The sequence below is a fragment of the Aquarana catesbeiana genome, linkage group LG10, assembly GCF_042186555.1.
Source record: "Aquarana catesbeiana isolate 2022-GZ linkage group LG10, ASM4218655v1, whole genome shotgun sequence".
NCBI lineage: Eukaryota > Metazoa > Chordata > Amphibia > Anura > Ranidae > Aquarana > Aquarana catesbeiana.
Window position 1 is genome coordinate 155,862,674 of NC_133333.1, and position 23,539 is coordinate 155,886,212.

At 44.0% G+C, this 23,539-nt stretch overlaps 1 protein-coding gene across 3 annotated transcripts in view; it reads right to left on the reverse strand.

Annotated features, from left to right (window-relative positions):
• LOC141110960 (histone-lysine N-methyltransferase KMT5C-like) overlaps positions 1 to 23,539 on the reverse strand; it is a 49,122-nt gene that overhangs the window by 8,306 nt on the left and 17,277 nt on the right. For all 3 annotated transcript variants that reach the window (XM_073602800.1, XM_073602801.1, XM_073602799.1), the window contains exons 2-7: positions 22,813 to 22,956; positions 7,854 to 8,013; positions 6,362 to 6,471; positions 2,529 to 2,692; positions 1,683 to 1,702; positions 743 to 879 (exon numbers count right to left, since the gene is read on the reverse strand). In XM_073602800.1, the coding sequence (XP_073458901.1) occupies positions 743 to 879; positions 1,683 to 1,702; positions 2,529 to 2,692; positions 6,362 to 6,471; positions 7,854 to 8,013; positions 22,813 to 22,922 (701 nt within the window). In that variant the 5' untranslated portion in view covers positions 22,923 to 22,956. The remainder of the gene's footprint in view (positions 1 to 742; positions 880 to 1,682; positions 1,703 to 2,528; positions 2,693 to 6,361; positions 6,472 to 7,853; positions 8,014 to 22,812; positions 22,957 to 23,539) is intronic.

Consider the following 23,539-nt stretch of genomic DNA (forward strand, 5'->3'; position numbering starts at 1 on the left):
CAAATTTTGAGTTGTACCCAGAAAATAGAGGGGAAATCTTCCAATGGGGACACTAGTTTTAGTGACCTGGGGGTCCCCAAGGAAGTTCCTTAATTTGCAGGGATTTCCTTTCATCTCCTGTTTAGCTATGGGACAGGAAGTGAAGGGATACTTTAACACAAGCTCATCCCTTGTGCAAGGTCAGAGAGGGCTCTTTAGAAGATAAGGCTGCAAGCTCAGACCTTACTTTATAGTTAGAGGTCTATTCAACTACTTCACAAATACAAGCATGTATTCACTGTATGTACAGTGGCTGTTAACAGGTGAAAAGTAGCCTTTGCAACTCTGGCCAAAGTGTGAACATCTCCTTTGCTTCCAGTCCTAATAGTGTCAAACAATTCTGCATGTCTCAGCACAGGTCAGGGAGGGAATGAAGGAGGTGCTCACTGAAGGACTGTTCTTGGATATTACGAAGAATAACTTGTGTCTTACTAGCTCAGACAGCCTAAATCTCTCTGAATGGTCTAAGACTATTCATAAGTAAAGTAACCAAGGCAAGAAATCTCTAAAACAAGTCATCTAATAAATGGCCATTAACCTTCACTTTTATTGTATCCACAGTGAAGCTTGAATTGTCTTGGTTAGGTTTTTATATAGATATATATATTTTACACACTGAATATTTGCACACACAATCTGCCATAGTCAAGTGACTGCATCAGAGTGGTGCTTCCCACAGACTGGACTTCAACAGAACACTCACCTTTCACAAGTGCAGCACTCGCACATCTCATTCTTTTCTCCGAAAAAACTGTCTCCGTAGAAGCAGGTGATTTCATCGTCTGGCTTAATGTCCCTGAGAACTTTTACACAAGCTGCATTTCCATCTGTAGGAACAAACTGAACCACAGGAGAGGGAATTTGGTAGGAGCACTTATATTACACATGAATTAAAACAGAAAAAAAAAAAAAAAAAAAAAAAAAAAACAAAAAAAAAAAAAAAAACACAACACACCCCACGTACTGCAATTACAAAAAAAAAAAAAGTTTGAAAATAATGTAAAAAACTGATTTCTTAAAAGGGTAATTCTCACACTCCCCTTCCCACTCCAGGTCCGATGACTTGGTATTTGAAGAAGACTAGGATGAAGTTACTCGGGTAACCCATTCACAACTTCAATATGTATAGGTCTCTTTTGCAATCAGCACTGAAAAGCTGCTGGCTTAAGCAGCCCATAAATAACTTAATTTTCTTTCCTTCTACCAGTGTTCAAACCTAGTTACACCTGACTATGAAGATCTGCCTGCCAGTGCATACAGTGTTCAATTTCCCACTTCCCTCAAACAAAGACAAAACAAAAAAAAAAAAAAAAGGTAAGCTGCCATTTTGAAATCTACATTGGGTTTTGCTATGTGATTGGAGACAAGTAACAAATATAAAGCAGGTTTTATCCCAATTTGGGGAGGAGGAGGAAGAGGAGGAGGAGGAGGAGGAGGAGGAGGAGGAGGAGGAGGAGGAGGAGGAGGAGGAGGAGGAGGAGGAAGAGGAGGAGGAAGAGGAAGAGGAAGAGGAAGAGGAAGAGGAAGAGGAAGAGGAAGAGGAAGAGGAAGAGGAAGAGGAAGAGGAAGAGGAAGAGGAAGAGGAAGAGGAAGAGGAAGAAGAACTCACAAGACGCCATTTACTTTGTGTAATGTAAATTTACCTTGCAGTTGGGTCGACAGTCTTATGTTCAGTGAAATAATGAAAACATGGAAGAAAAAAAAAAAAAGTAAAACAATTGAATAAAAGCAATCATAAACCTGAACTATACAAGAAAAACAAAAATGACACCTGCAAAACAAACTATGCACATAACATCTATCATCTACAAGCCAAGTCTACACAGTCACAGGCTACTAGTCGTAGACACTGTATGGACAGAATTGCAGTAACCAAAGCAAATAGCCTACTGTTTATTTTCCTTCTCTTGTGACATGACTGACTAGTTACCATGGGCTGGAAAACTCTGCAATGGTTTCGGAAATTGAACCAGTGTTTAATTTGAAAAACTTTTTCAAAGTCCAAGATGCCCATTATTACTTGTGTTAGCCAAAAAATCTGTGTTCATATTACCGTTGCCCAACTTTCCCGATTATGACCAAGCTTCACTGACTCCTATCCATTGTCCAAAAAGCCTTCCTCAGGAGGCCAATACCAATGCCCTCAATGAGCTGGGGGAAGGGGTGGCAGTTGATGGAGCATTGTTGAGAAGTTAAGCTGCCATTCTGCAGAAACCTTTGTGTAGGTTTTAGTAAGCTACTTTTACCATCAAGCCTAGGGCCATATTATTAAACCCAAGTGGGACCTTGGAGCTGCCAAAAAATGTATTACTCAAATGGCATGGTGTGAACGTATTTTGTACATGTCTACATGTCTACTTCAGTCATGTAAAATACATGTCTACTTCAGTCACATAGTTTAACCAAAAGCACCCATCAGTCTACAAAACACTGATCATAACCACTTATCTAAAATAACAAAATGTACAATCTTAGGCAGGTTGGTTTACCGTGATTAATAAAAGCAGCCGGCCCCAGCCAAAGCTGTGCACACTTCTTCCTGGTGGAGTACATAACACTGAAGTCATTCTCACCAAAGCGAAGGAGGCTTTCATCAGCTTTGGTTAACTCAGCTATGCAGCCAACAAGCAGAGCAATTTTCTCATTCTTTGCCCTGAAAAATAATCCACAGCAGTTAAAGAAACACACCACACACACACACACACACACCAAAGCAAAAAACTTTTTAATATTAGTAATACATATCTACATTATATACTTATTCTAAAAGAGGAATCCAGGAAGATGGAGGTCTAGTTCACCCTTTGTATCAGACTGATATAATGTTTGCATGTTCATGTTAAAGCGGGGTTCCGGCCTGGAAAAGAAAAAATTTTAAAGTCAGCAGCCACAAACACTGTAGCTGCTGACTTTAAATAAGCACACTTACCTGTCCTGGGTGCCCGCGACGTCGGCTGCCCGAGGCTGACCCGTCCCTCGGCTCTCGGTACAGCCATCCTAAGTAAGGGAAACAGGCAGTGGAGCCTTACGGCTTCACTGCCCGTTTCCTACTGCGCATGCGCGAGTCGCGCAGCACTTTGTGAATGGGACACACAGTTCCCATAACACACCACTCCCCATTCCCCAGAAGACAACGCGGGGACGAGAAGACAGAACATCACAGCAGTGTAGGAAGAGGCAGATTAGGAAGACTGCCTAGCAACAGCCATTTCAGGTAAGTTAAAACTTTTTTTTTTTTTACCTCCAATTTTTTAGGTATTTTTTGTTCCTTTTTTTTGTGGTGGACCTCCACTTTAATATGATTTCAATAGTTTAGGAAGGACAAGTAATAAAACATGTTCTCTTTCAAATAAAACACCTTGCAGGTAAAATATTACAATCATTTTGTATGCTTTACTCTTAGAAAACAGCTGCTGTGCTTGGAAAGATTCTGTAGGAAAAGTAGGCAGTGGGAGTCTTAGGACTTAGTTTTAGTCTTCCTTCCAGCCCAGAACTGTGCACCCCATTCCTCAGAAACAAACAATGCACAAAGCCCCCAGGGACCAGAGGACTGACTAGCCCCTACCGGCTGCATTGGGGAGAAGGTGATGAAACCGGAAGTATGTGAACCCAAAATGTCCAGACTCTGCAAAGGTGGTAAGGGGCAGTGGTGGCTGGTAGAAAGGTGCGTGTCCAAGCAGCCCAGTGTCTCGTCACTGAACCCTAAACAGCAGAGCCAGCAAAGCTAGGTAGTAGGCAGATGCAATATCAAGGTGCAGAATGCCAGGGGTACTAGATTGTTCATGGGCAAGAAGACAAAAGAAGTCTACTTGAAAGCCTGCAGGAAGGCTTCTCTGAGTGCCACTCAATATGGTCAAGACTCCTGGAATGCATTGCAAGCAATAAAGGGTATAGTTAGCATGAGACACAGACATTAGGGTTAAGGTCAATTTAAGCTATATTTGGCCTTTAGGCCTGCTTCAGCCCTGTGTGTTCCAGTAATGTCAATTTTACAGTGTCAGAAATACAAGACACACTGCGTGGTGCCACTCATTTAAAATGACATACAGGATGCACAAAGGCTGTTGCCCTTCAATTTAAATATGCAGGTGCTGCAATTTTGAAAAAAGGTCAACAAATTCAATGCAATATGGCAAACTGAACGCATTCTGTACACGGTTGGTGTAAACAATTGCACCAGAAATGTAATTTCCTGCTTGTGCGATTGGCTCACTGATTTTCTCAGAAGTCTGCAGTGATACAAGTCAAATGTTATGCATCCCTGCAATAATTTTCTGTTTTGGCAAGTTACTCTAAAAGGGTTCAGTACTTCTAAAAAAGTGGTGCAGACTAACTTTCACTGAAGGGGCATTAGGTTGATTGTCAGCACAGAAGAAAAAAAAAAGAATCCAAAAATATAATAATGCAATCAAATCACAGAAATAAATTGCGATGTTTAGGGGCATCATGCCTGATGGAGGAGTCCTACATGGACCCAAAACTTTCTAATCTACTGCGCTGATGTGATCCCTTTAATACATTTCTATACGTCATTTTAAAGAGCTGTGGGGTGCTGGTGATCTACGCTTTGACTTGTATTAACTGCTGGCTGGGAACCAGTGTTAAAGCACCCACTTGCTGCTAGCCATTTTCAGAAAGATGTGCGATGAGAACATTCTATTGAAGTGATAATGAACACAGAGCCACCCGATCAGTAATCGGTCTAGAAACAACCAGGTGAAACAGCCATTTCTTCAGAACAGAAAGGTAGGAATCTGCAAAAAAAATTTTTTAAATCCTTGCAATGTACAAAGATCCCCCCCATGAAAAATAAGTACATTGGATACCTTGTCTTTAAAGAATGTTGTTCAAAAGTACTTGAAAATTCTATTTGCTGTAAACATTCAATTTTGAAATGAACTGACTTCCCACAAAAATTGTACTAGACGATAAATGCGTTTGAGGGGGGAAAAAAAGAAAAATCCATTCTGCTCATTAAAATTTTCCCATCACTGCAGTCAAAAGTTGATTTGACTCCACTAAACGATCAGAAAATCGAAAAATATTCTTAATAAAAATGTTTTTTTTTTTTTAAAACACATTGCCAGCTTTACACTTGAAGCATAAAGTAACTTTCAAGCAGCATTTTTCTGAACATTTCACCCCCCCCCCCCCCCACCACCACCACCACTGTGCTGATCCAACTATTAATCCGGCACCACCACCCTCCCCCATATATTTGCGCAGTTACAACAGTCACCAGTGTTCTGTTGCAATGTTTACCTGTGCTCAGTGAGTCTTCTACTTCCCAATAGCTGTACATGTGCAGTAGAACATAATATAATATATAAACATAACAACTCCACCAGCCATGCACAGGAAGCAGGATCCAGACCTGGCATTTTATTCTTCTGATCAACAAACCCCACACATACCAGCAATCAGCTTACAGCACAGGAAGACTGCAAAAATAACAACTAATTTGCAGCTTTTTAATAGATCATGTGACCTGCAGGAACCACAAATAAGTCATTAGTGACAAGAGACCACTTGTGCTGGAGAGTGGATCAATGCAGGTTAGAGATCAAAAGCTTTAAACGCCAGGTCGCTCTGAGGGTACTGTAAAGTGTCTGGGATAACACAAAATGGCACATGCGCAAGAAGGCAACATTACATGTGCAGTAGCATCAATGTTTAAATGTAGACCAGCACCACCCACAACCACAAGAAGCACATCCAGAGTGGTTCCTGCTGCAGGCAAGTCTGCAATAAAATTGGACATGGCCTTCCAATTTCTGGCCCTGTCAAGTCACACCACCTCCCTACCCCTGGCTTGTGCTGTAACTTACACATTCATCAGTCAGCCCTGACTGCTTACACCTCCAACCCCCAGTAAACTCTACTGCTTATTGGGAGGACTGTATCTGGAGCAATAGCCAATCACCTCTTCTGGAGACACTACTCACCACACCTTCAACCACCTTCTCACCCCCACCATGCCTGAAATCTCCCCACATTACCGTCACAACACTCTTATCACAGAAGCTCCCCCCACCCCTTCTCCACAAACACACCAAAGCCCCTCCCACCAGTGCCCCCCGACACCTAATCCTCTCCCACTTCACTCATCATTGCACCAACATCCACCTTTGGGCTCACTGCACATATCGATGCCTTGGCACTCACCACTACTGTAAATTGCACACTTCTGTGCTCTTCGCCATTGTAGTGGAAAATGGTTCCGTGTTCTCAGCCACTGCAGGTACACACCCTTCTATAACCAGCCTGTAACAAAAATGGGTGCACTTTTTCTGGCTGCGATTAAAAACGCTTACCTACTTACCAAGGTTTTGTAGCAACTACTTTGGCTCCATTGGTTTCCAGAGAGTATCGATTACAAGGCAGAATCATGAAGCCACTCTCTGGGAGGAACATTCGCAGGTACCGGAATATCTGGGAGTGAAGGACAGGAGTAAGTTTTAAAGACTCGTTCATGAACATCCAAATATAAAAAGCTGATTTGTTGTGGTTTTAAGCTTTACGATGTCAGCATAGTCAAAGCCCTGACCTTAAAAACACAAAATACACCTACCCCTTCCCCATCAGTTATATAACCACTAATAACTTCCCACCTCAAAAAAATATATAAATAAATAAAAACACCAGGGTATTAATTTTATTTACATTTTCTACAAGTGACTTCTAAGCAAGGGTAGTTTTCTTTTTTGCAAACCAGTGGAGTGAAAAAAAACAAACACCCCCACAACTTTTAGATCCCTGCAGCAACACAAGCAATGTTGAAACAAGAATCTCCCCCGCTACTTTATTGTATTCTGACACGGGGGACTCCTACCATCTAGCTGTGGCCATCTTGAGTGTGGGCAAATAATTCATGTAGCATTTACTTCCTGGAATCCCCCTGCCCTTAGCTCGGGCATGCAGGAGGGTGTGTTTAGCTTAGAAATCCCCTCACCTCTTGAAGACTCCAGGGATGTATGACATTTGCCTAGATATAAAAACCAGGAAGTAATTGAATTGGTAAAAAAAAAAAAAAAAAAAAAAAAAACACAACAGGGGGGAGTTTAAAAACAGGAAAGTCTATTTACGATTACTGGCAGCATAAGGATTAAAAATAGTCCATGTTGATTAAGAGTGAAGTTCCACTTTATGGAGGACTTCAAAACAGCTATCAACAGAATCATTAAAAAAAAAAGGGATTGTCGTCAATGGCAACCAAGGTATTTATTGAGGACCAAAATGGCAAGGATCATGTACTGAACAGAGCAACTTTTCTTAAAATCCTCCTTCATAGGATAAAGTTACACAAAAAGCTTAGGAGTGAACATCCTTTCAGGATTAGGCCAATCCTCATGTAATGCACTTTCAATTTGTGTAAAAGATGGGAAAAATCTTTTGATTTTCCAGCCTCTTAGTACCTAAGGGCTTGTTTTGGCTTTGGGGACTAAAGCTGGCCAACGTTTGAAAGACCGCTGCGCAAATACCGTGTGACAAAAAATATTGCAACGATCGCCATTTTATTCTCTAGGGTCTCTGCTAAAAAAAAAATTTATATATTTATATATATATATATATATATATATATATATATATATATATATATATATATATATATATATATATAATGTTTGGGGGTTCTAAGTAAATTATTAGCAAAAAATGCAGATTTTAAACTTGTAAGCAACAAATGTCAGAAAAAGGCTTAGGCATGAAAGGGTTAAGATGCAGATTTACACCCCTTAGTCATTAATAGGTTCAGAATGCCTAGTAATACCCTGCTACAGAATATACACAAGAATAAAAAAAAAGTCCATTACATGTGCCTTCAGTGTAGCTTCCTGCTGTGTTATTTGGTTTTTGAGGTAATGCTTAGCCCCTGTTATGAGAGCACGGAATGCTGCCTCCAGGTCTCGCTTCTTACGGAATGTGTGCAGTGCCTCTCTCAAATGATGCTGTCTCCTTATAGAAGGCAGAGGACTAGAACATAAAAAGAAATACATTAAATATATAGAACATATAAACAGCTTAAGGTAACCCTAATTTATCTGAACAGCGATAACATGCAAATAACCAAGTGACCCTCTGTGCAATCAATATCCTTGTCTATTAGACCCCTTTCACACTGCTAGCAGAGCTGCTTTAGCGATGCTTTACCGCTGTTATAGTGGCACTTTTTGGGCTGCTAGCAGGGTGCTTTTAACCCAGCTAAGCAGCTGAGGAAAGGGTTACAACCACCTGCAAAGCGCCACTGTCGAAAAGCTTTGCAGACGCTTTGGCAGTGCTGCCCACTGGTTTCAATGGTAGGGGCGGTTTAGGAGCGGTGTATACACTGCTCCCGCACTGCCCCAAAGACGCTGCTTGCAGGACTTTTTTTCGGCCCTGCAAGCGCACCGTCCCAGTGTGAAAGCACTCGGGCTTTCACACTGGGGAGGCTTGAGAGGTGCTTTTCATGCGCTATTTTTATCGCTAAAACAACTGAAAAGCGCCTTCAGTGTGAAAGGGGTCTTAACGAGAGGGAAAAAATATAAGTAAAATGAATAAATAAAATACAAAAAAAAAAAAAAACCCCCACACACACCCCCCTTTGCATAAACCCTCCAGTTGACGCTAACAGGGACAGGTGTTCCCACATAAGCCCCCATTCACTCTGGGGCAGCTTTGAGATCGTGCTACTTCTGCCGATTTCATTGTGGCTTGCGACTTCATTTAACAGAAGTCTATGCAAGTCACAATGAAACCGTCAAAAAGCAGTGCAGGAACCTTCTTCATAATCTCTGAGACATGAGTAACGGCGATATGAATGCTTCCATTGCTGGCAATGGGGTGTGACTTGTCGCAACTGTGAACTATCAAACTGCAAGACATGTCGCACTGGTGTGAATGGGGGGGCTTAAAGTGCAGCGCAACCACATGGCAATCAAAAAGATTAAGGCAACTTTTGAAAACACAGCGCTCGGGGCGTGGTCTGGAGCTGCATGGGGTAGGATGCGCAGCGTGAGAGCTCCGCTCGAGACACATCCTAAACTTCGATCCTTAGGGCTGTATCCCCGCTGAAAGACGCCTGTGAGACCCGGATTACTAGCCTACCTTGTGCCCGACATGTCTCCCACAAAACGATCTGGAGCCGCGGCGAAATTGGCACAGTACCCCCATGACGATCGAGACCCGGGAGAGGAAGATGGCGCCGCTCAGTCTCCTACGCCAGACGACCAGGCCTCCGGAGACACGGCCAGAGTGCTGGAGGCTATAGCCCTCTGTCAATCCACCCTCACCTCCAGGATTGAGGAGGTAAAGATGGACATCTCTCTAATCCGTCAGGATGTTCACAAGCTCCGTGAGAGGGTGGCTGAGACGGAGCGCCGCGTTGGTCACGTGGAGGAGGGCCTGCATCCATTACAGATTACCACCGAACAACTACAGCATCAATTGAACATGGTTCTCTCCAAACAAGATGACATGGAGAACCGCCTCAGGAGATACAATCTCCGCTTTGTAGGACTCCCTGAAAGGGCTGAGGGTGCCGATCCCCCCACCTATTTGGAAAACCTGCTCATTAAAACCTTTGGCAGAGAGGCCTTCTCCTCCACATTTGTTGTGGAGCGCGCCCACCACCTTACTGCAAAACCTCCTCCTGTGGGAGCCCCGCCAAGAACTTTTATAGCCAAGTTCTTAAACTACCGGAATCGAGACGCGATCCTTCGGCTCACACGTGAGAGAGGAAACATTCCCCTGGGCAACTTAACCGTGCCGGTATACCCGGATTTCTCCGCTGAGGTCCAAAAGAAAAGAGCGCGCTTTTCAGAGGCAAAACGACAACTCCGTATCCATCACCTGACCTACGCAATGCTTTTTCCAGCACATCTTCGAGTGGTGAGTGATGGTAAGGCGCAGTTCTTCTAAGACCCGCAGGCTGTTCTCTCCTGGCTGGAGCGACGTGAAGCGCCCATTCCGGGTCCTGCATAACTCCTCAACATACGCACTCCGCAGCCTCAGGCTGCCTAAAGCCGATCGACCACTATGTACAATTCGCCTGACTTAACCTGCTAACAACGGACACCGTGAGTTGGGGCCATCTACAATGCAGAGCTTTACTTTGTTTTACTTAAATCCCCCCAGCTGAGGTTTACGGCCCTTCTGCTCCTTCCTTCTCCGTATCTAATGACATAGCCGTTTTATGGCCTATCTATCTATCTATCTATCTATCTATCTATCTATCTATCTATCTATCTATCTATATATATCTCCTTTATAAGTCTCGAGCAACCTACTCACACCTTCAATCCGGGAGACTGAGCGCCTCTCCCATTTTGCCGTGCGCTTTTCAGCTTGATCGCCCCCCCAGATCTAGTTGGTCACCTTGGGACTGTGGCCCACTTGCCACCACCGACTGTTACTAACCCGCAAATGTTTCCCTGTCCAGCCTCTGCCCCCTCCACTCGACGGCAGTGAGTTGAATCTGCCTTGCTGGTACAGAGTATATGCAGTGAGTTTGATTTCAGTTTTTTCATGTATTTTTACTTTTGTTTTTTTGAACTTTACATTGACATGTTGCACACACCACCTTACTATATTTAAACAGCTGACATCGGCTGTTCTGGTCTGCTCCCTCGGGCATATGATACCCCTAAGTAGGGCATGGTCATTATGTTTCTACTGCACTATTGCATTACAGATATGGGACTCCCCATTTGAACCCTACAGCATTTTGTTACTTAATGCACCTGTTTATTATTTTAGAAAATGTGTTAAGATGAGTGTTTTGTATTATACTGTTTACCGCGCCCTGAGAGTCCGATTGCACCCCTTGGCCCACCCCTCTATGTCATGGCCTCCCTTAAAATTTTAACCTGGAATGTTCGGGGCCTCAGCGAGAGGGCCAAACGAACTGCGGTACTTTCGCACCTTAAATCCCAGCGAGCAGATATTTCTATCCTGGTTGAAACCCACCTTACAGGTCAAAAAACAACTCTGCCTTAAAAAAACCATGGGTGGGCTGGTTATACCAGGCCCCACACACATCCAACTCCCGCGGGATTGCAATTTTAATCGCCAAAACGGTGCAATTCCAGCTACATACCTTGCAGTCGGACCCTCAGGGCCAGACGTTATTCTTACATGTCACGGTTGGGGGCCTAGAGATCCTTCTCCTGGCCTTTTACATCCCCCCCCCCCCCCCCCATTTCAATTTGCTATGGTACAGCAGGGAATTGCCTTTATGTCTCAATATCCCTCAGTTCCGGCAGTCTGGGCGGGGGACTTTAACAAGATTATAAACCCGCACCTAGATAGACTGGGTCCCGTTGCTCCCCCCCCATCAGCACCCAACACCACTAGATTTGGTAAATTCCTCACAGAATTTGCCCTCACTGACACCTGGAGGCACATGCACCCGTCCAAACCAGGTTTCTCCTGTTTCACACCCTCACGTTCCTCTATGTCCTGTATAGATTTTATTCTTCTTGCCCCCCCTCTACTCCCACATCTTCTGGACGTGGGCCTTGATGCCAGAGTGCTCTCTGATCATTCCCCATATTGGATCAAACTTCGACTGCCATCTCCCCCCACTGCAGGGCTGTGGAGGCTGAACCCGTTTTGGCTTACCATTCTCCCTGACTTGGATGGTATCCAGCGTAAATGGGGACACTACTTTCGCATTAATGATGGTACCGCACGGGTTGGCTCCATATGGGAGGCTTTCAAGGCACACATCTGTATGATCCTTTCCACATGCATCAATCGCTATAAGGCTACCTCCAAACAGCTGCTTCGCCAAGCAGAGGACCACCTAAATACACTAGAACAAGCCTTTCAAGACAACCCTACCACTGCCAATGCCTCTCTTGTACACATGCATTCTAGGCTTACAAATCATCTACACTTTGAAAGGGCCAAACAGGGTATTTTCTTTACCAAACAGCGTGTCTTCGAACATGGCGAACGAGCTGGTAAGCTCCTCGCATATATGGCCCACCTAGACAACAAGCCACCTGTAGCGATTTCTCTCCAGTCGCCCTCTGGGATCAAAATATTAGACCCTGATGGGGTGGCTGAAGAGTTCAAGTCCTTTTACTCTGCTCTCTATTCTTCTACCTCCCAACACTCTCCGGCTGAACTCTCAGACTTTCTACAGGATATAGATTTCCCTACACTGACACCCCCACAGATAGCCCAACTAGAAGCACCTATTACCACGGAATGCATTTCAGAAGCTATTTCTTTACTCCCTACATCCAAAACACCCGGTTCTGACGGCCTACCCCTCGAGTTTTACAAACAATTCAGTGAGATCTTAATTCCCAAGCTTTGTAAATTATATGCCCATATACTTGACACAAATACTCTTCCAACTTCCATGAGCGAAGCCCTCATTGTCCTTCTACCCAAACCGGGTAAAGACCCACTCCTCCCTGAGTCATACAGACCTATATCCCTTCTCCAACTAGAAGTTAAGATACTGGCAAAAATTTTGGCCGTGCGTCTTAAAGTAATATCCAGCCTAATACACCCTGATCAGACCGACTTTATGCCGGATAAAAATACAGCCTTTAATCTGAGGCGGCTTCATACTAACCTCCAAGCTCAACATACAGACATGGGCACTAGAGTAGTGGTCAGCCTAGATGCTGCCAAAGCGTTCGACTCAGTAGAGTGGAACTATTTATGGGAATGCCTCAAAAGATTTGGTTTTGGACCAAAATTTATAAAATGGCTCCAACTCCTATACCAGGCCCCCACGGCGCGCATACAGGTAAATGGCAGGATCTCCCCCCTCCTTCTCACTCTCTCGCGGTACGCGCCAGGGCTGCCCAATCTCGCCTATGCTCTATGCCCTCGCTGTAGAACCCCTTGCGATAGCTCTTCGATGTCACCCAGGCATTAGGGGCCTTCGCTGTGGTCAGACGACGGAGGTAATAAGCCTATAGGCCGACATGCTCCTTTACCTTTCCGACGCAGGCCCCTCACTTCAGACTGCTCTTCGCATCATCACAGACTTCGGGGCATTCTCCGGGCTCCAGATAAACTGGACTAAATCTCAAATTCTCCCACTAGATATGGGCGCCCCTACGGCAGACCAAGCTACTCTCCCCTTGGTTAGGGCAAGCACCATTAAATATTTGGGCATCCATGTCTCCCGATATCTTTCTGACTTTATCACCCTTAATATTGAACCCACTGTTCAACACACTAAAAACCAAAACACAAGTATGGTCCAGACTTCCTCTTGGGGTCATGGGTCGTATTAGCCTAGTGAAAACGGTCCTCCTTCCTAAGTTGCAGTATATCTTTTGGCAAGCCCCAGTATCCCTCCCTCTGCGCATATTCAAATCAATGGAATCCATCCTTAACTCCTTCATATGGGGCTCATCTCGCCATAAATTATCAATGAAGGTTCTAAAATGCTCAACTGAGTTGGGAGGCACAGCGCTCCCTGACCTATTTACATACTACATAGCATCCCAAATCTCCCACTTCAATCACACTGACAGAACTCGCTACTCCCACATTGTCTGCTCACAATTCCACAGCCAAACAACCCACCCATTTCAGATCCTATTCTGTGTACCCCGAGGACTGTTTCATGGTAGTGGCGAGAGGCACATGCTATCACACCATTGTAAGATATGGCAAACAGCAATGCGACTGGGCCAAGCACCCTCTCCCCACTCCCACATGGGATAACCCCGCTCTGCCTGAACTTGCTACAATCCCCGACTACGGCTTATGGATTGCCAAAGATGTTATCTGTCACAGGTGGTCGCAAACGGGTCAGTTAAGTCATTTCAAACACTTAAAGAAAACTTTGATTTGCCAAATCACGTTTTTTCGCTATCTCCAGCTGCGGCACGCACTCAACACACAGCTTGGGAGCCCTATCCCCGCTCTTGAGGTCCCACTATTGGTGGACATAGTCTTGGGAGAGGACCCCAAGAAATTGATCTCCCAAATATACACATACCTTATGCGGCCCACGGCCGACACTATCACGCAACAACTGAGGTCGCGGTGGGAATCGGACCTTGGCGTCCTGACAGACGAGGACTTGGAGGAAGCCCTTGGCAACTGTAACATTGTCTCCCCAAAACTCTGACCGTTTGTCCCATCTATATGTCCTCCACAGATTATACCTGACCCTGCCTCGCATATCCAAATACAAAAGTGATCATGACCCCAACTGCCCAGATTGTGGTCACCACATGGCCTCTTTCTTTCACTTATTATGGACCTGTCCCTCCATACAAGGGTTTTGGTCACAGGTGGTGAAGTTTCTGCACGATCGCATGGGCTCCCCGCTGTCCCTCTGCCCCCGTCAGTGTGTGCTGGGTCTCCTTTCACTCTCAGAGCGAAAAATATTTAAACACTTTCCTACAGGAGACACTATTTCTTGCTAGGTTAATGATTGCTAGAACATGGTTGAGGGGAACCCCCCCCCCCCCACACTGCGGAAATGGATCAAAGCAGTTAACATAACTCTTCCCTACAAAAAGGTGCTGTATATTCATAGAGGTTGCCCCGATGAATACCACAAAATCTGGGATAGATGGCTCGAGGATACCTCCACTTGTGATACGGGAAATTAAGTTAAATCTCGATTTATTTAGTGTGTGTGTGTGTGTGTGTGTGTGTGTGTGTGTGTGTGTGTGTGTGTGTGTGTGTGTGTGTGTGTGTGTGTGTGTGTGTGTGTGTGTGTGTGTGTGTGTGTGTGTGTGTGTGTGTGTAATGGGGGGGGGGGCGGGATTGGGACAGCGGGATGCCCTTATAATCCCATTATTGAATTCCTCTTTTTCCCCTCCTAGTGTTCAAAAACCCAGCTACCTACTATGCCTCTGTTTATAAATGCCTCCTGTTTAACTCCTAAAACCAACACACTGTAGATGTCAGCTGTGCAAAGTTATAACTAACACTACTCATGTATGTCAAATGGATTAATCCGCAAATGTAGTGCATGTTGCACTGATTACCCGTTTATAAATTTTCTATTAGGCCCCTTTCACACGGGACGGATCCGCGTTGATCCGCCCCGTGTTTATCCGCTGCTCAGCGGGGATCGCTCCGTTTTCCCCAGCTGAGCAGGCAGATGACAGGGCGGGACCCGCACACTGTGCAGGGACCGCCCTGTCAGATCTCCGCTCTCCCCTATGGGGGATCGGAGGAACACGGACCGTCTGTCCGTGTTCATCCGATCCGCTCTGCAGACGGATAGAAAAATAGGATTTTCTTCCGTCCGCAGAATCGGACGAGAGCGGAGCCGGACAACATCGGGTGTTAGCGGATGTGCATCCCATAGGGATGCATGTATGTCCGTATTTCATCCGAAAACGGATGGATGAAATACGGACATACTGTCCGCATGTGTGAAAGGGGCCTTATGCTCAATAAAAGTTATTTTAGATTCGAAAACACAGCACTCAACACCAATATAGTACCCAGCTTAACAAAGAAAATGCGGGAGTAGAATTGCCAATGACAAATATACAAAATAAAGTGAACAAATAAACATGGTGATCAAAAGTGCGAATAGCTAAGAGCGATACAGGCCAACTGCTATTGAGTATTAGCGTTTGAGTGGGTGCCCACTTCCATGACAAAAAAAAAAAAAAGAAACAAACCACACAAACCCCACAGAATAGCATTTAAATGAGAAAAAAGATTCAATAAAATTGAACTCACAAGAGAAAAAAAAAAAAAAAAAAAAAAAAAAAAAAAAAGACACATGTCGAGCAGGACTGCCCAAGAAGGCTTTGGACCGGGTGTACCAGGAGAATAGTTTCTGGCTAATCTGGTACACCCGGTCCAAAGCCTTTTAGGGAAGTCCTGCTTGGCACGTGCCTTTGAGTACAGTTTTACTATTTAATACACTATGGAGTTTGCACCATTTCTTTTGATCAAAAAGATTGTGTACATAACCCAGCATTGATTTATAAAAAGGTACCGCTACTCTAATCTCAAGCATAAAAATAAACTACGAGAAAATACTGTACGTGATATTCAATTAAACTAAATGGATAACTCCATGCTGGAATTAATTGCATGTGCATAGTCCACTACAGTAATTAACTGCTTGCCGACCAGCTCACTCCGATATACTTCGGCAGAATGACACGCCTGCGCAAACTGACGTACCTGTATGTCAGTCCACAAAAGCAGGATAGCAGGCGCGTGCTTGCCTGCTGACTCAGTGTCCACCGACAGCCTGCAATCACGGCAAGGATAGGCAGAACGGGGAACTGCCTATGTAAATAAGGCGTTTCCCTGTTCTGCCTAGTAACATGACAGATCTTCTGATCCCTGTCATCAGGAACATCGATCTCTCATGTCAGTGGTAGCCGTTCCCCCCCCTACAGTTAGAACACGCTGAGGGAACACACTCAACCCATTGATCACCCCCTAGTGTTTATTGGCTATTTTTTAGCTCTGATCGCTGTATAAATGTCAATGGTCCCAAAATAGTGTCAAAAGTGTCCGATCTGTGCGCCGCAATTTCGCAGTCACTATATTAAAAAAAAAAAAAAAAAAAAAAAATAATCGCAGATCAATCACCGCCATTACTAAAAAGAATGTTTAAAAAAGCCATGAATCTAACCCCTATTTTGTAGACGCTATAACTTTTGCAAACCAATCAATATACACTTATTGTGACTTTTTTTTAACCAAAAAAAAATAAATACGTAGAAGAATACATATCTAAACTGAGTCTAAACTGGTCTAAAATGAGGAAGAAATTTGTTCCGTTACACAAGTACACAAATTTTGTTTGGGTACAACGTCGCACGTGCGCAATTGTCAGTTAAATCAACGCAGTGCCAAATTGTAAAAAGTGCTCTAGTCAGGAAGGGGGTAAAATTTTCCCGGGGCTGAAGTGGTTAATATTAATGGGTAAACTCCACAAAATTGATGGTCCCCTTTACCTCAATGTGTGTATAAACTATTTTTTCCCATGGGAGCTTGCAACTTTTACCTAGTGAATCCCACCACTTGTGCGCACAACACACTTTTAGACAGGTGTGAAAAAATTCTGTAAGAATGCTTTCAGAACTAGAAGTGTGAATGGTTTATTTTTATCAAACAAAATGAAAGTAAATGAACAGAAGAGAAATCCAAAATCAAATCAATATTTGATGCGACCACCCTTTTTTATTCAAGCCAGCATTAATTCTTCTGGGGACACTAGCACACAGTTTTTGAAAGAATTCGGCAGATAGGTTGTTCCAAACATCTTTGAGAACTAAACCCCAGATCTTGTGTGGATGTAGGCTGCCTCAAATCCTTCAAAAACCGTGTGCAAGTGTGCCTAGAAGAATTGATACTGGTTTGAAGAAAAAGGGCGGTCGCACCAAATCAGGATTCGATTTTCTCTTCTGCTCTTTTACTTTCCATTTTTTTTAATTGATAAAAAAAAAAAAAAAAAAAAAAAAAAAAAACTTAATACTATTTCTGAAAGCTTTCTCAATTTACAAACACATTACCTTATTCATTAAACTTGTCATTCACTTTGCAAAGTAAACCATCTCTATTCCTTTAGTAGATTTACAGCCCAAATATGAAAAGATAAAAAAAAAAAAAAAAAAAAAAAAAAAAAAGTTACAAGATTGCAGGGCTGAAATATTACTTACATGTGTGCACTAATGCTGGCCATACACTATACGAAAAATCGGCCGAACCCATTTTCAAAAACTAACATTCAGCCGTGAGTGCAAACGATAGTGCCATCATGTAACGACCGATAAATCGTTAAGAAATGAATGCAATTTTTTTTTTTTTTTACATATACCTAGTGCAGACAATTCGGACGGGAAACACCTTAACCTTTCAATTCATCGTTCGTTAGAAAATTTCCAAACTTGTTCTTCGTATTTTCGGTTCAAAAACGTCCCAGCGATTATCGATTTTGTGCCCATTAACTGTCCGAAAAACGTACAGTCTAAATGACCAAATTTCAGACAATTTTTCGTATAGTGTATGGCCAGCAATAGCCTGGGAAATTACACCCACTTAGGTTCCACTGCTGCCACTGTTAATGCTAAAACTTACCTGTTAGATTTATAAGGCCTCATTCACACAGGCACTGAGGCCCGTAGACTGAATAGGCCCATTTGTGTATGTGGTCTGAGCCGCCAGTTGCTCTGTGCGGATAGCCCATGTGAGAATATGACGATTCAGCGGGTTCATAGACCTAGCAACTTGTCCTATTTTGCAAGGCGTGCGGGTAAACTGCTCCAAACACAAACTGTGTTGGGGGTCGCTCACCAGCACAATTATCAAATTAGGACAAGCGGCTGTGTCTATGCAGCTGCTGTGTCCCCAAAAACTTACATGGGCTGGCTACACCCAACTGGATAAGCTGCATAAAAAAACAGACCATAGCACCCGTGTGAATAAGGACAATAGGAAAAGTAAACTGAGGCAACAGCTGTGCAGGATTTACATCAGGAAGCACCAAATTTCTTGGAATGTAGCTATTGGCACACAGATAAACGATTCCTATCCTCAGTGATATGGTTACCTTGGAATATATTTTTAAAATGTTTTGTGCCTTAAATCTTTGATTCTGAAAAGTTTATTTTCTTCCAATCCAGCTGATAAAACTTTTCTCATCTTAGGAGGTAACATTGTAGACCACACCACCACCTTGCTTATCCATTGCTGCACACAGCACTGCCTAGTGTATGGATTCCGCTCCAACTTCAGACATCTTCACAGTTGACTCCTCTTGAATGCTCACATGCTGCAAACTGGTGCTTGCATTGGACATTCGGGTTACTTTGTACTGATTGTCAGCAAACATACAATATCCACTTCCCGACCAGTGACGTACCCGTATGTCGCAGGACTTAAAGTGATTATACCAGAATGATGCCTGCAGCTGCAGGCATCATCCCGGTACTTTTTTTTTTTTTAGAGCCAGCGGTGGGCTCTCTTGTAAAAGCAATCCTAGCAACTAACTAGCCACTGGATTGCATTTACAAGCAGGTGGTGACTGCTGCCTCAGGTTTGCCTTCTCATGGTAGTTCCTTTTTTTTTGCAGCATTCTATGGAGCCACCCTTGCATGCAGGCACTACACTGTGTGCATCAACAGAAATGCACAGCCCCAAAGCCTAGGACTGCAAGGTATTTGCCTGCTCCTCCCTTCTTTCTACAAAAGTAACAGACTGACTGGAGACCACACTGTCCTCTTATCTTTCCTGTTAAGACTGCAAGTTCAGGGAAGTAGCTCAGAGATCAGGAATCAGTAACATCGACAACAGTTGTATACTGCAAGTGCCAGGGTACGAATTTTAATAAAACAAATTTAATGGGAAAATTTTTTTTTATATCTTACTAAATTGTTAAACGCAGAAATATTAAACCCTCAGCGCTTTAACTTAAGTTAATTCTACTACGGAGACCTTCTGAGACCTTAGGGAAGCCAACACTGGGGCCAGAATCTTAGTGAAAACTCTGGGGGCCGTGGCCAGACCGAATGGCAATGCGACGAACTGGAAATGACTGCCCTCTACTGCGAAGCGCAGGAACCTTTGATGTGGACCGAAGATCGGCACATGAAGGTACGCGTCCTTGATATCTATGGACGCTAAATAGTCTCCCCTTCTCAGGGATTTTATTATCGAACGAACCGACTGCATGCGGAAGGATCGGACGTCTACAAAGAGGTTGAGAGCCTTGAGGTCCAAAATGGGCCATACTTCCCCATTTGGTTTCTGCACGGTGAATAGGTTTGAGTAAAACCCCTTGAATTTTTCCTTGTGCGGAACCTTTACAATTACTCCCTGCATCAGCAGATGCTGTAAAGCTAGGAATAGGAATCTTCTTTTCTCTGGATCCCAGAACTCTATTCTGTAACCATATTTTACAGTGGAAATGACCCATCTGTCTTGAACCAGTTCTTCCCAGGCATCCCCAAACAGCCGAAGCCTGCCCCCCACCCGTGAGAGCGGGGGCGCCCCTTCACAAGGTAGACTTGGAGTTGAACTTGGGTGGCTTTTGAGTCCAGGGTTTCTTCTGACCCTGGGGTCTTTTAAACCCAGACGGCTGAGGCCGTCGATACCGCTTAGGGGAAGAAGCACTAGGTCCTGGAGCAATAGGGAATTTTATAAGAGGGTTGCTTCCTTTTCTTTTTAATAGGGAGTAGGGCACTCTTTCCTCCAGGGATCTTTTGGATATATTTATCCAGATCCTCGCCAAACAAGCGCTCTCCATGGAATGGAAAAGCTGCGAGTAGCCTTTTACATGGTGTCTCAGCAGACCAGTTCTTTAGCCACAAGACTCTGTGCATATGGATTGACAGTAACGCAAAACGAGACATCTGTTGGATTGAGTCCTTCAATGCGTCTACTGCAAGACATAAGGCATGAGGAATCTCCGACAATTCCTCGGCAGATTCCTTCTGGCAAGGTAGTTTCTTTACCAACCTTTTAAAGCGATCCTTTAGGGATTGGCAAATCCCAATAGCTGCAACTGCTGGCTGAACTGCTGCACCAACCACCGAAAAGGAGGCTTTTAATAAGGACTCTAGCTTTTTATCAGCTGGATCCTTAAATACCTGGGCATTATCCACTGGACAGGTTAAACTTTTATTTACTGAAGATATGGCAGCGTCCACCAAAAGGTGTCCCCCATTTCTTCCTGAACTTCTCCTCCATAGGATATAAGATAGAAAACCTTTTTGGAGGGTGCTCCCAGTCCGCGTAAACCACCTGCTCCAGTAACGGATGCAAAGGGAACGCTTGGGAAATCTGCTGAGGTCGCAAAGATCCCAAAGTAGAGCGGGAGAGTCCAGACTCCTGAACGGGGGGTAACTTAAACCCAATTCGTACCATCTCAATTAGAGATTGGATAAACAGCTTTTGGGAATGGGAAGCTGAAATTGGCTCTTCCGAGCCGTAGTCCTCAGCCGAGGATTCTTCAGCCTCTCCTTCCTCCTGGTCTTTTATGACTACCTCTTCTAAATCCTCTGCCCATTCTGGTTCCAGATCACCTGGACCCATCTGGCTATAAGAGCCCTGGTGCTCTAGTGACTCTCCACTTGGCCCAGGCTCAGGGGAGGGAGATCTATTACGCTTCTTCCCCCCTGTGTTACAGAGGCAATCATGCCAGCTATTTTGCCCTCAAGGCCCGCTAAGGCAGATGCAAAATCATCCTTTGTAACATAAGCCGAGGCAGGTATATTGGTAGTGGCCACTATGCCTGACAAATGTAATGGCTCAGCCAGGCCAGATGCCGCAGGTCTTTCGGGAGAAAATGAGGCTGCATCAGCATGGGGTTGGTCTCCTGTTTTTAAAGGAGGTACTCTTACCCCTGTGCTTGCCTTGTTCCCTATACCTCGTTTTCTGGATGACATTGCTTACACACGAGGAAGAAAAGGAGTACTTCCCACAAACTACAACCAGCCTTCAATCTGTCACAACTGTGTCCAAGACCTCCAGACTCACGTGCCCAAATATCGCTCTGTGCTGTCCATGTGCACGCCATGAGCTCCATCCTTATAAAGCCTTAGCCTGAGAGTGAGCGCGCGCATCAGCGGCATGCCCCGTCCTGACGCACGCGGCACATCTGTGACGCGCACAGCAGCGGCGCACACCGACGGCGCACGCCCGACCCAAATGCGTGCCATACCAGCCATCTGTAATCCCAGACACAGGTTAAGGTTTACCAGCAAGTTTCAGAGGGAAATTTATATATTTATATATATATATATATATATATATATATATATATATATATATATATATATATATATATATATATATATATATATATATATATATATATATATATATTCCCAAAGGGAGTACTCACCATCCCAAGCAGCGTGGCCTGTTTTACCAGGCCTAATCTTCCCCCATCACGGCGGTTAGCGCCTCTAAGGACCTTCAGGGACCGGGTCCCCCATTTTTTGGGGTCCACACCCCTGGACCTGTAAAGCACCCTTTCTGGTTTACCTTGGGCAAATTTGACCAGGAATACCAACTTTAACAAGGGTCCAGTGCCTATATAGGACACATTACAAGCAACACCTCGCTCTTGAACCGAGGCTCGGGTACCATCCACTTTAGCTTTTGTTATGCCATCCGAATGGATCCGATTATAAACGTCCTCAGTGGGACATCTTTGAAGAAATTTGAAGAGCTTCAACAGCCATGACCATCACCTTCAAGACACTGGCGAAAAAAAAAAAAAAAACTGAGGTACTTCCGGTATAGGAGGGGTTATATGGGAGGAACCGTCTTACTATTGGTTGCCAGTGTCCAATCACCTAAAGGTAAGCGTATAACCCAGTCATTATTATGGTGCTCCGTGTCCCGCGATGTGCGATAAAGAAAGTTATTTTATTTTACTTAATGTGTTAACACAGAAATATTAAACCCTCAGCGCTTTAACTTAAGTTAATTCTCTGCCTATTTAGCTTAGGGGTTAGGTTAAAGTCTTATGGGTAGTTCAAGCTTTAGTATGAGAGATTTGACAATAGGTGATAGAACATGGGGAACCTTAGATGTCCTGTTACTTTCAATGTTCATGTATCCAAGTGATATTCAGAGTTGAATTGAGAAGTAGATGTAGCCTCTGAATCTGTTAGATGTTAAAGTAGGGGCATGACAAAACCAATGTGTATGCAATCAAGCTCTAAGATCAGACACCGCACCAAGCATGGCTGTTGAACACTGCTAGGTTCTTCTAAACAAAATCTAACAAGACAGATGCATACTAGAGACTTTGGCGTAAAAATAAAAGGAAAAAAGCTAGAATGGTATATATACACAGTATAGCATGAAGCTCACCCGACGTTCATTTTGTGTGTTCGGAATCCCACTAAAGGATCAAGCACCAAGCTGGTTGCCAGGTCATCATTCTCACAGAGTTCTCTTGCGGTCACTCGGTTGGAACCCATAGTATTGTTGGATTTTTTATCATGCTGTTATTACCTATTATGTCAAAAGAAACGAAAAAAAAAAAAAAAAAAAAAAAGATATTAAGTATCACTTTTGGAGGAGGGGAGGGATAAAAACCATCTCTGTAATAAAACATTCCCTGGCATTCATAGTGTGTAGTAGAAACTGTCCTCAGTGTGGCTCAGTAACACCAAGCTGCATGCCCAGCCCCTGAGTACATCCACAAACAGGCACAGAAGGCAGGAGGCTGATGGGGGTTCTGAGAGACTGGTAGGTCCCCCTCCCTTCCGATTTGCAGTAGACAGCAGTGGGCAGATTGCATAGCATGGAATTCACCCATTACCATCCCCTGTCAATCATAAGGAAGGGTGACCTTAAGGAGACCCTGTCTCTCAGCATCCCCATAAGGTTCTGCCCACTGAGTGTTCATGTCCCCAGTCTTTGGTATTTAGGATGCTGGCATTCTGCTTTGTAGCAGGTCCTTCAGAGCGCATGCGCTGATGACGTCATTGGCTGCATGCATTCAATATCTTCTAAACTGTGCAAGCTTAGGAGATATTCACAGTACATACAGGTAATCATTATAGGCTTAACCTGTAGGTACAAATAAAAAATA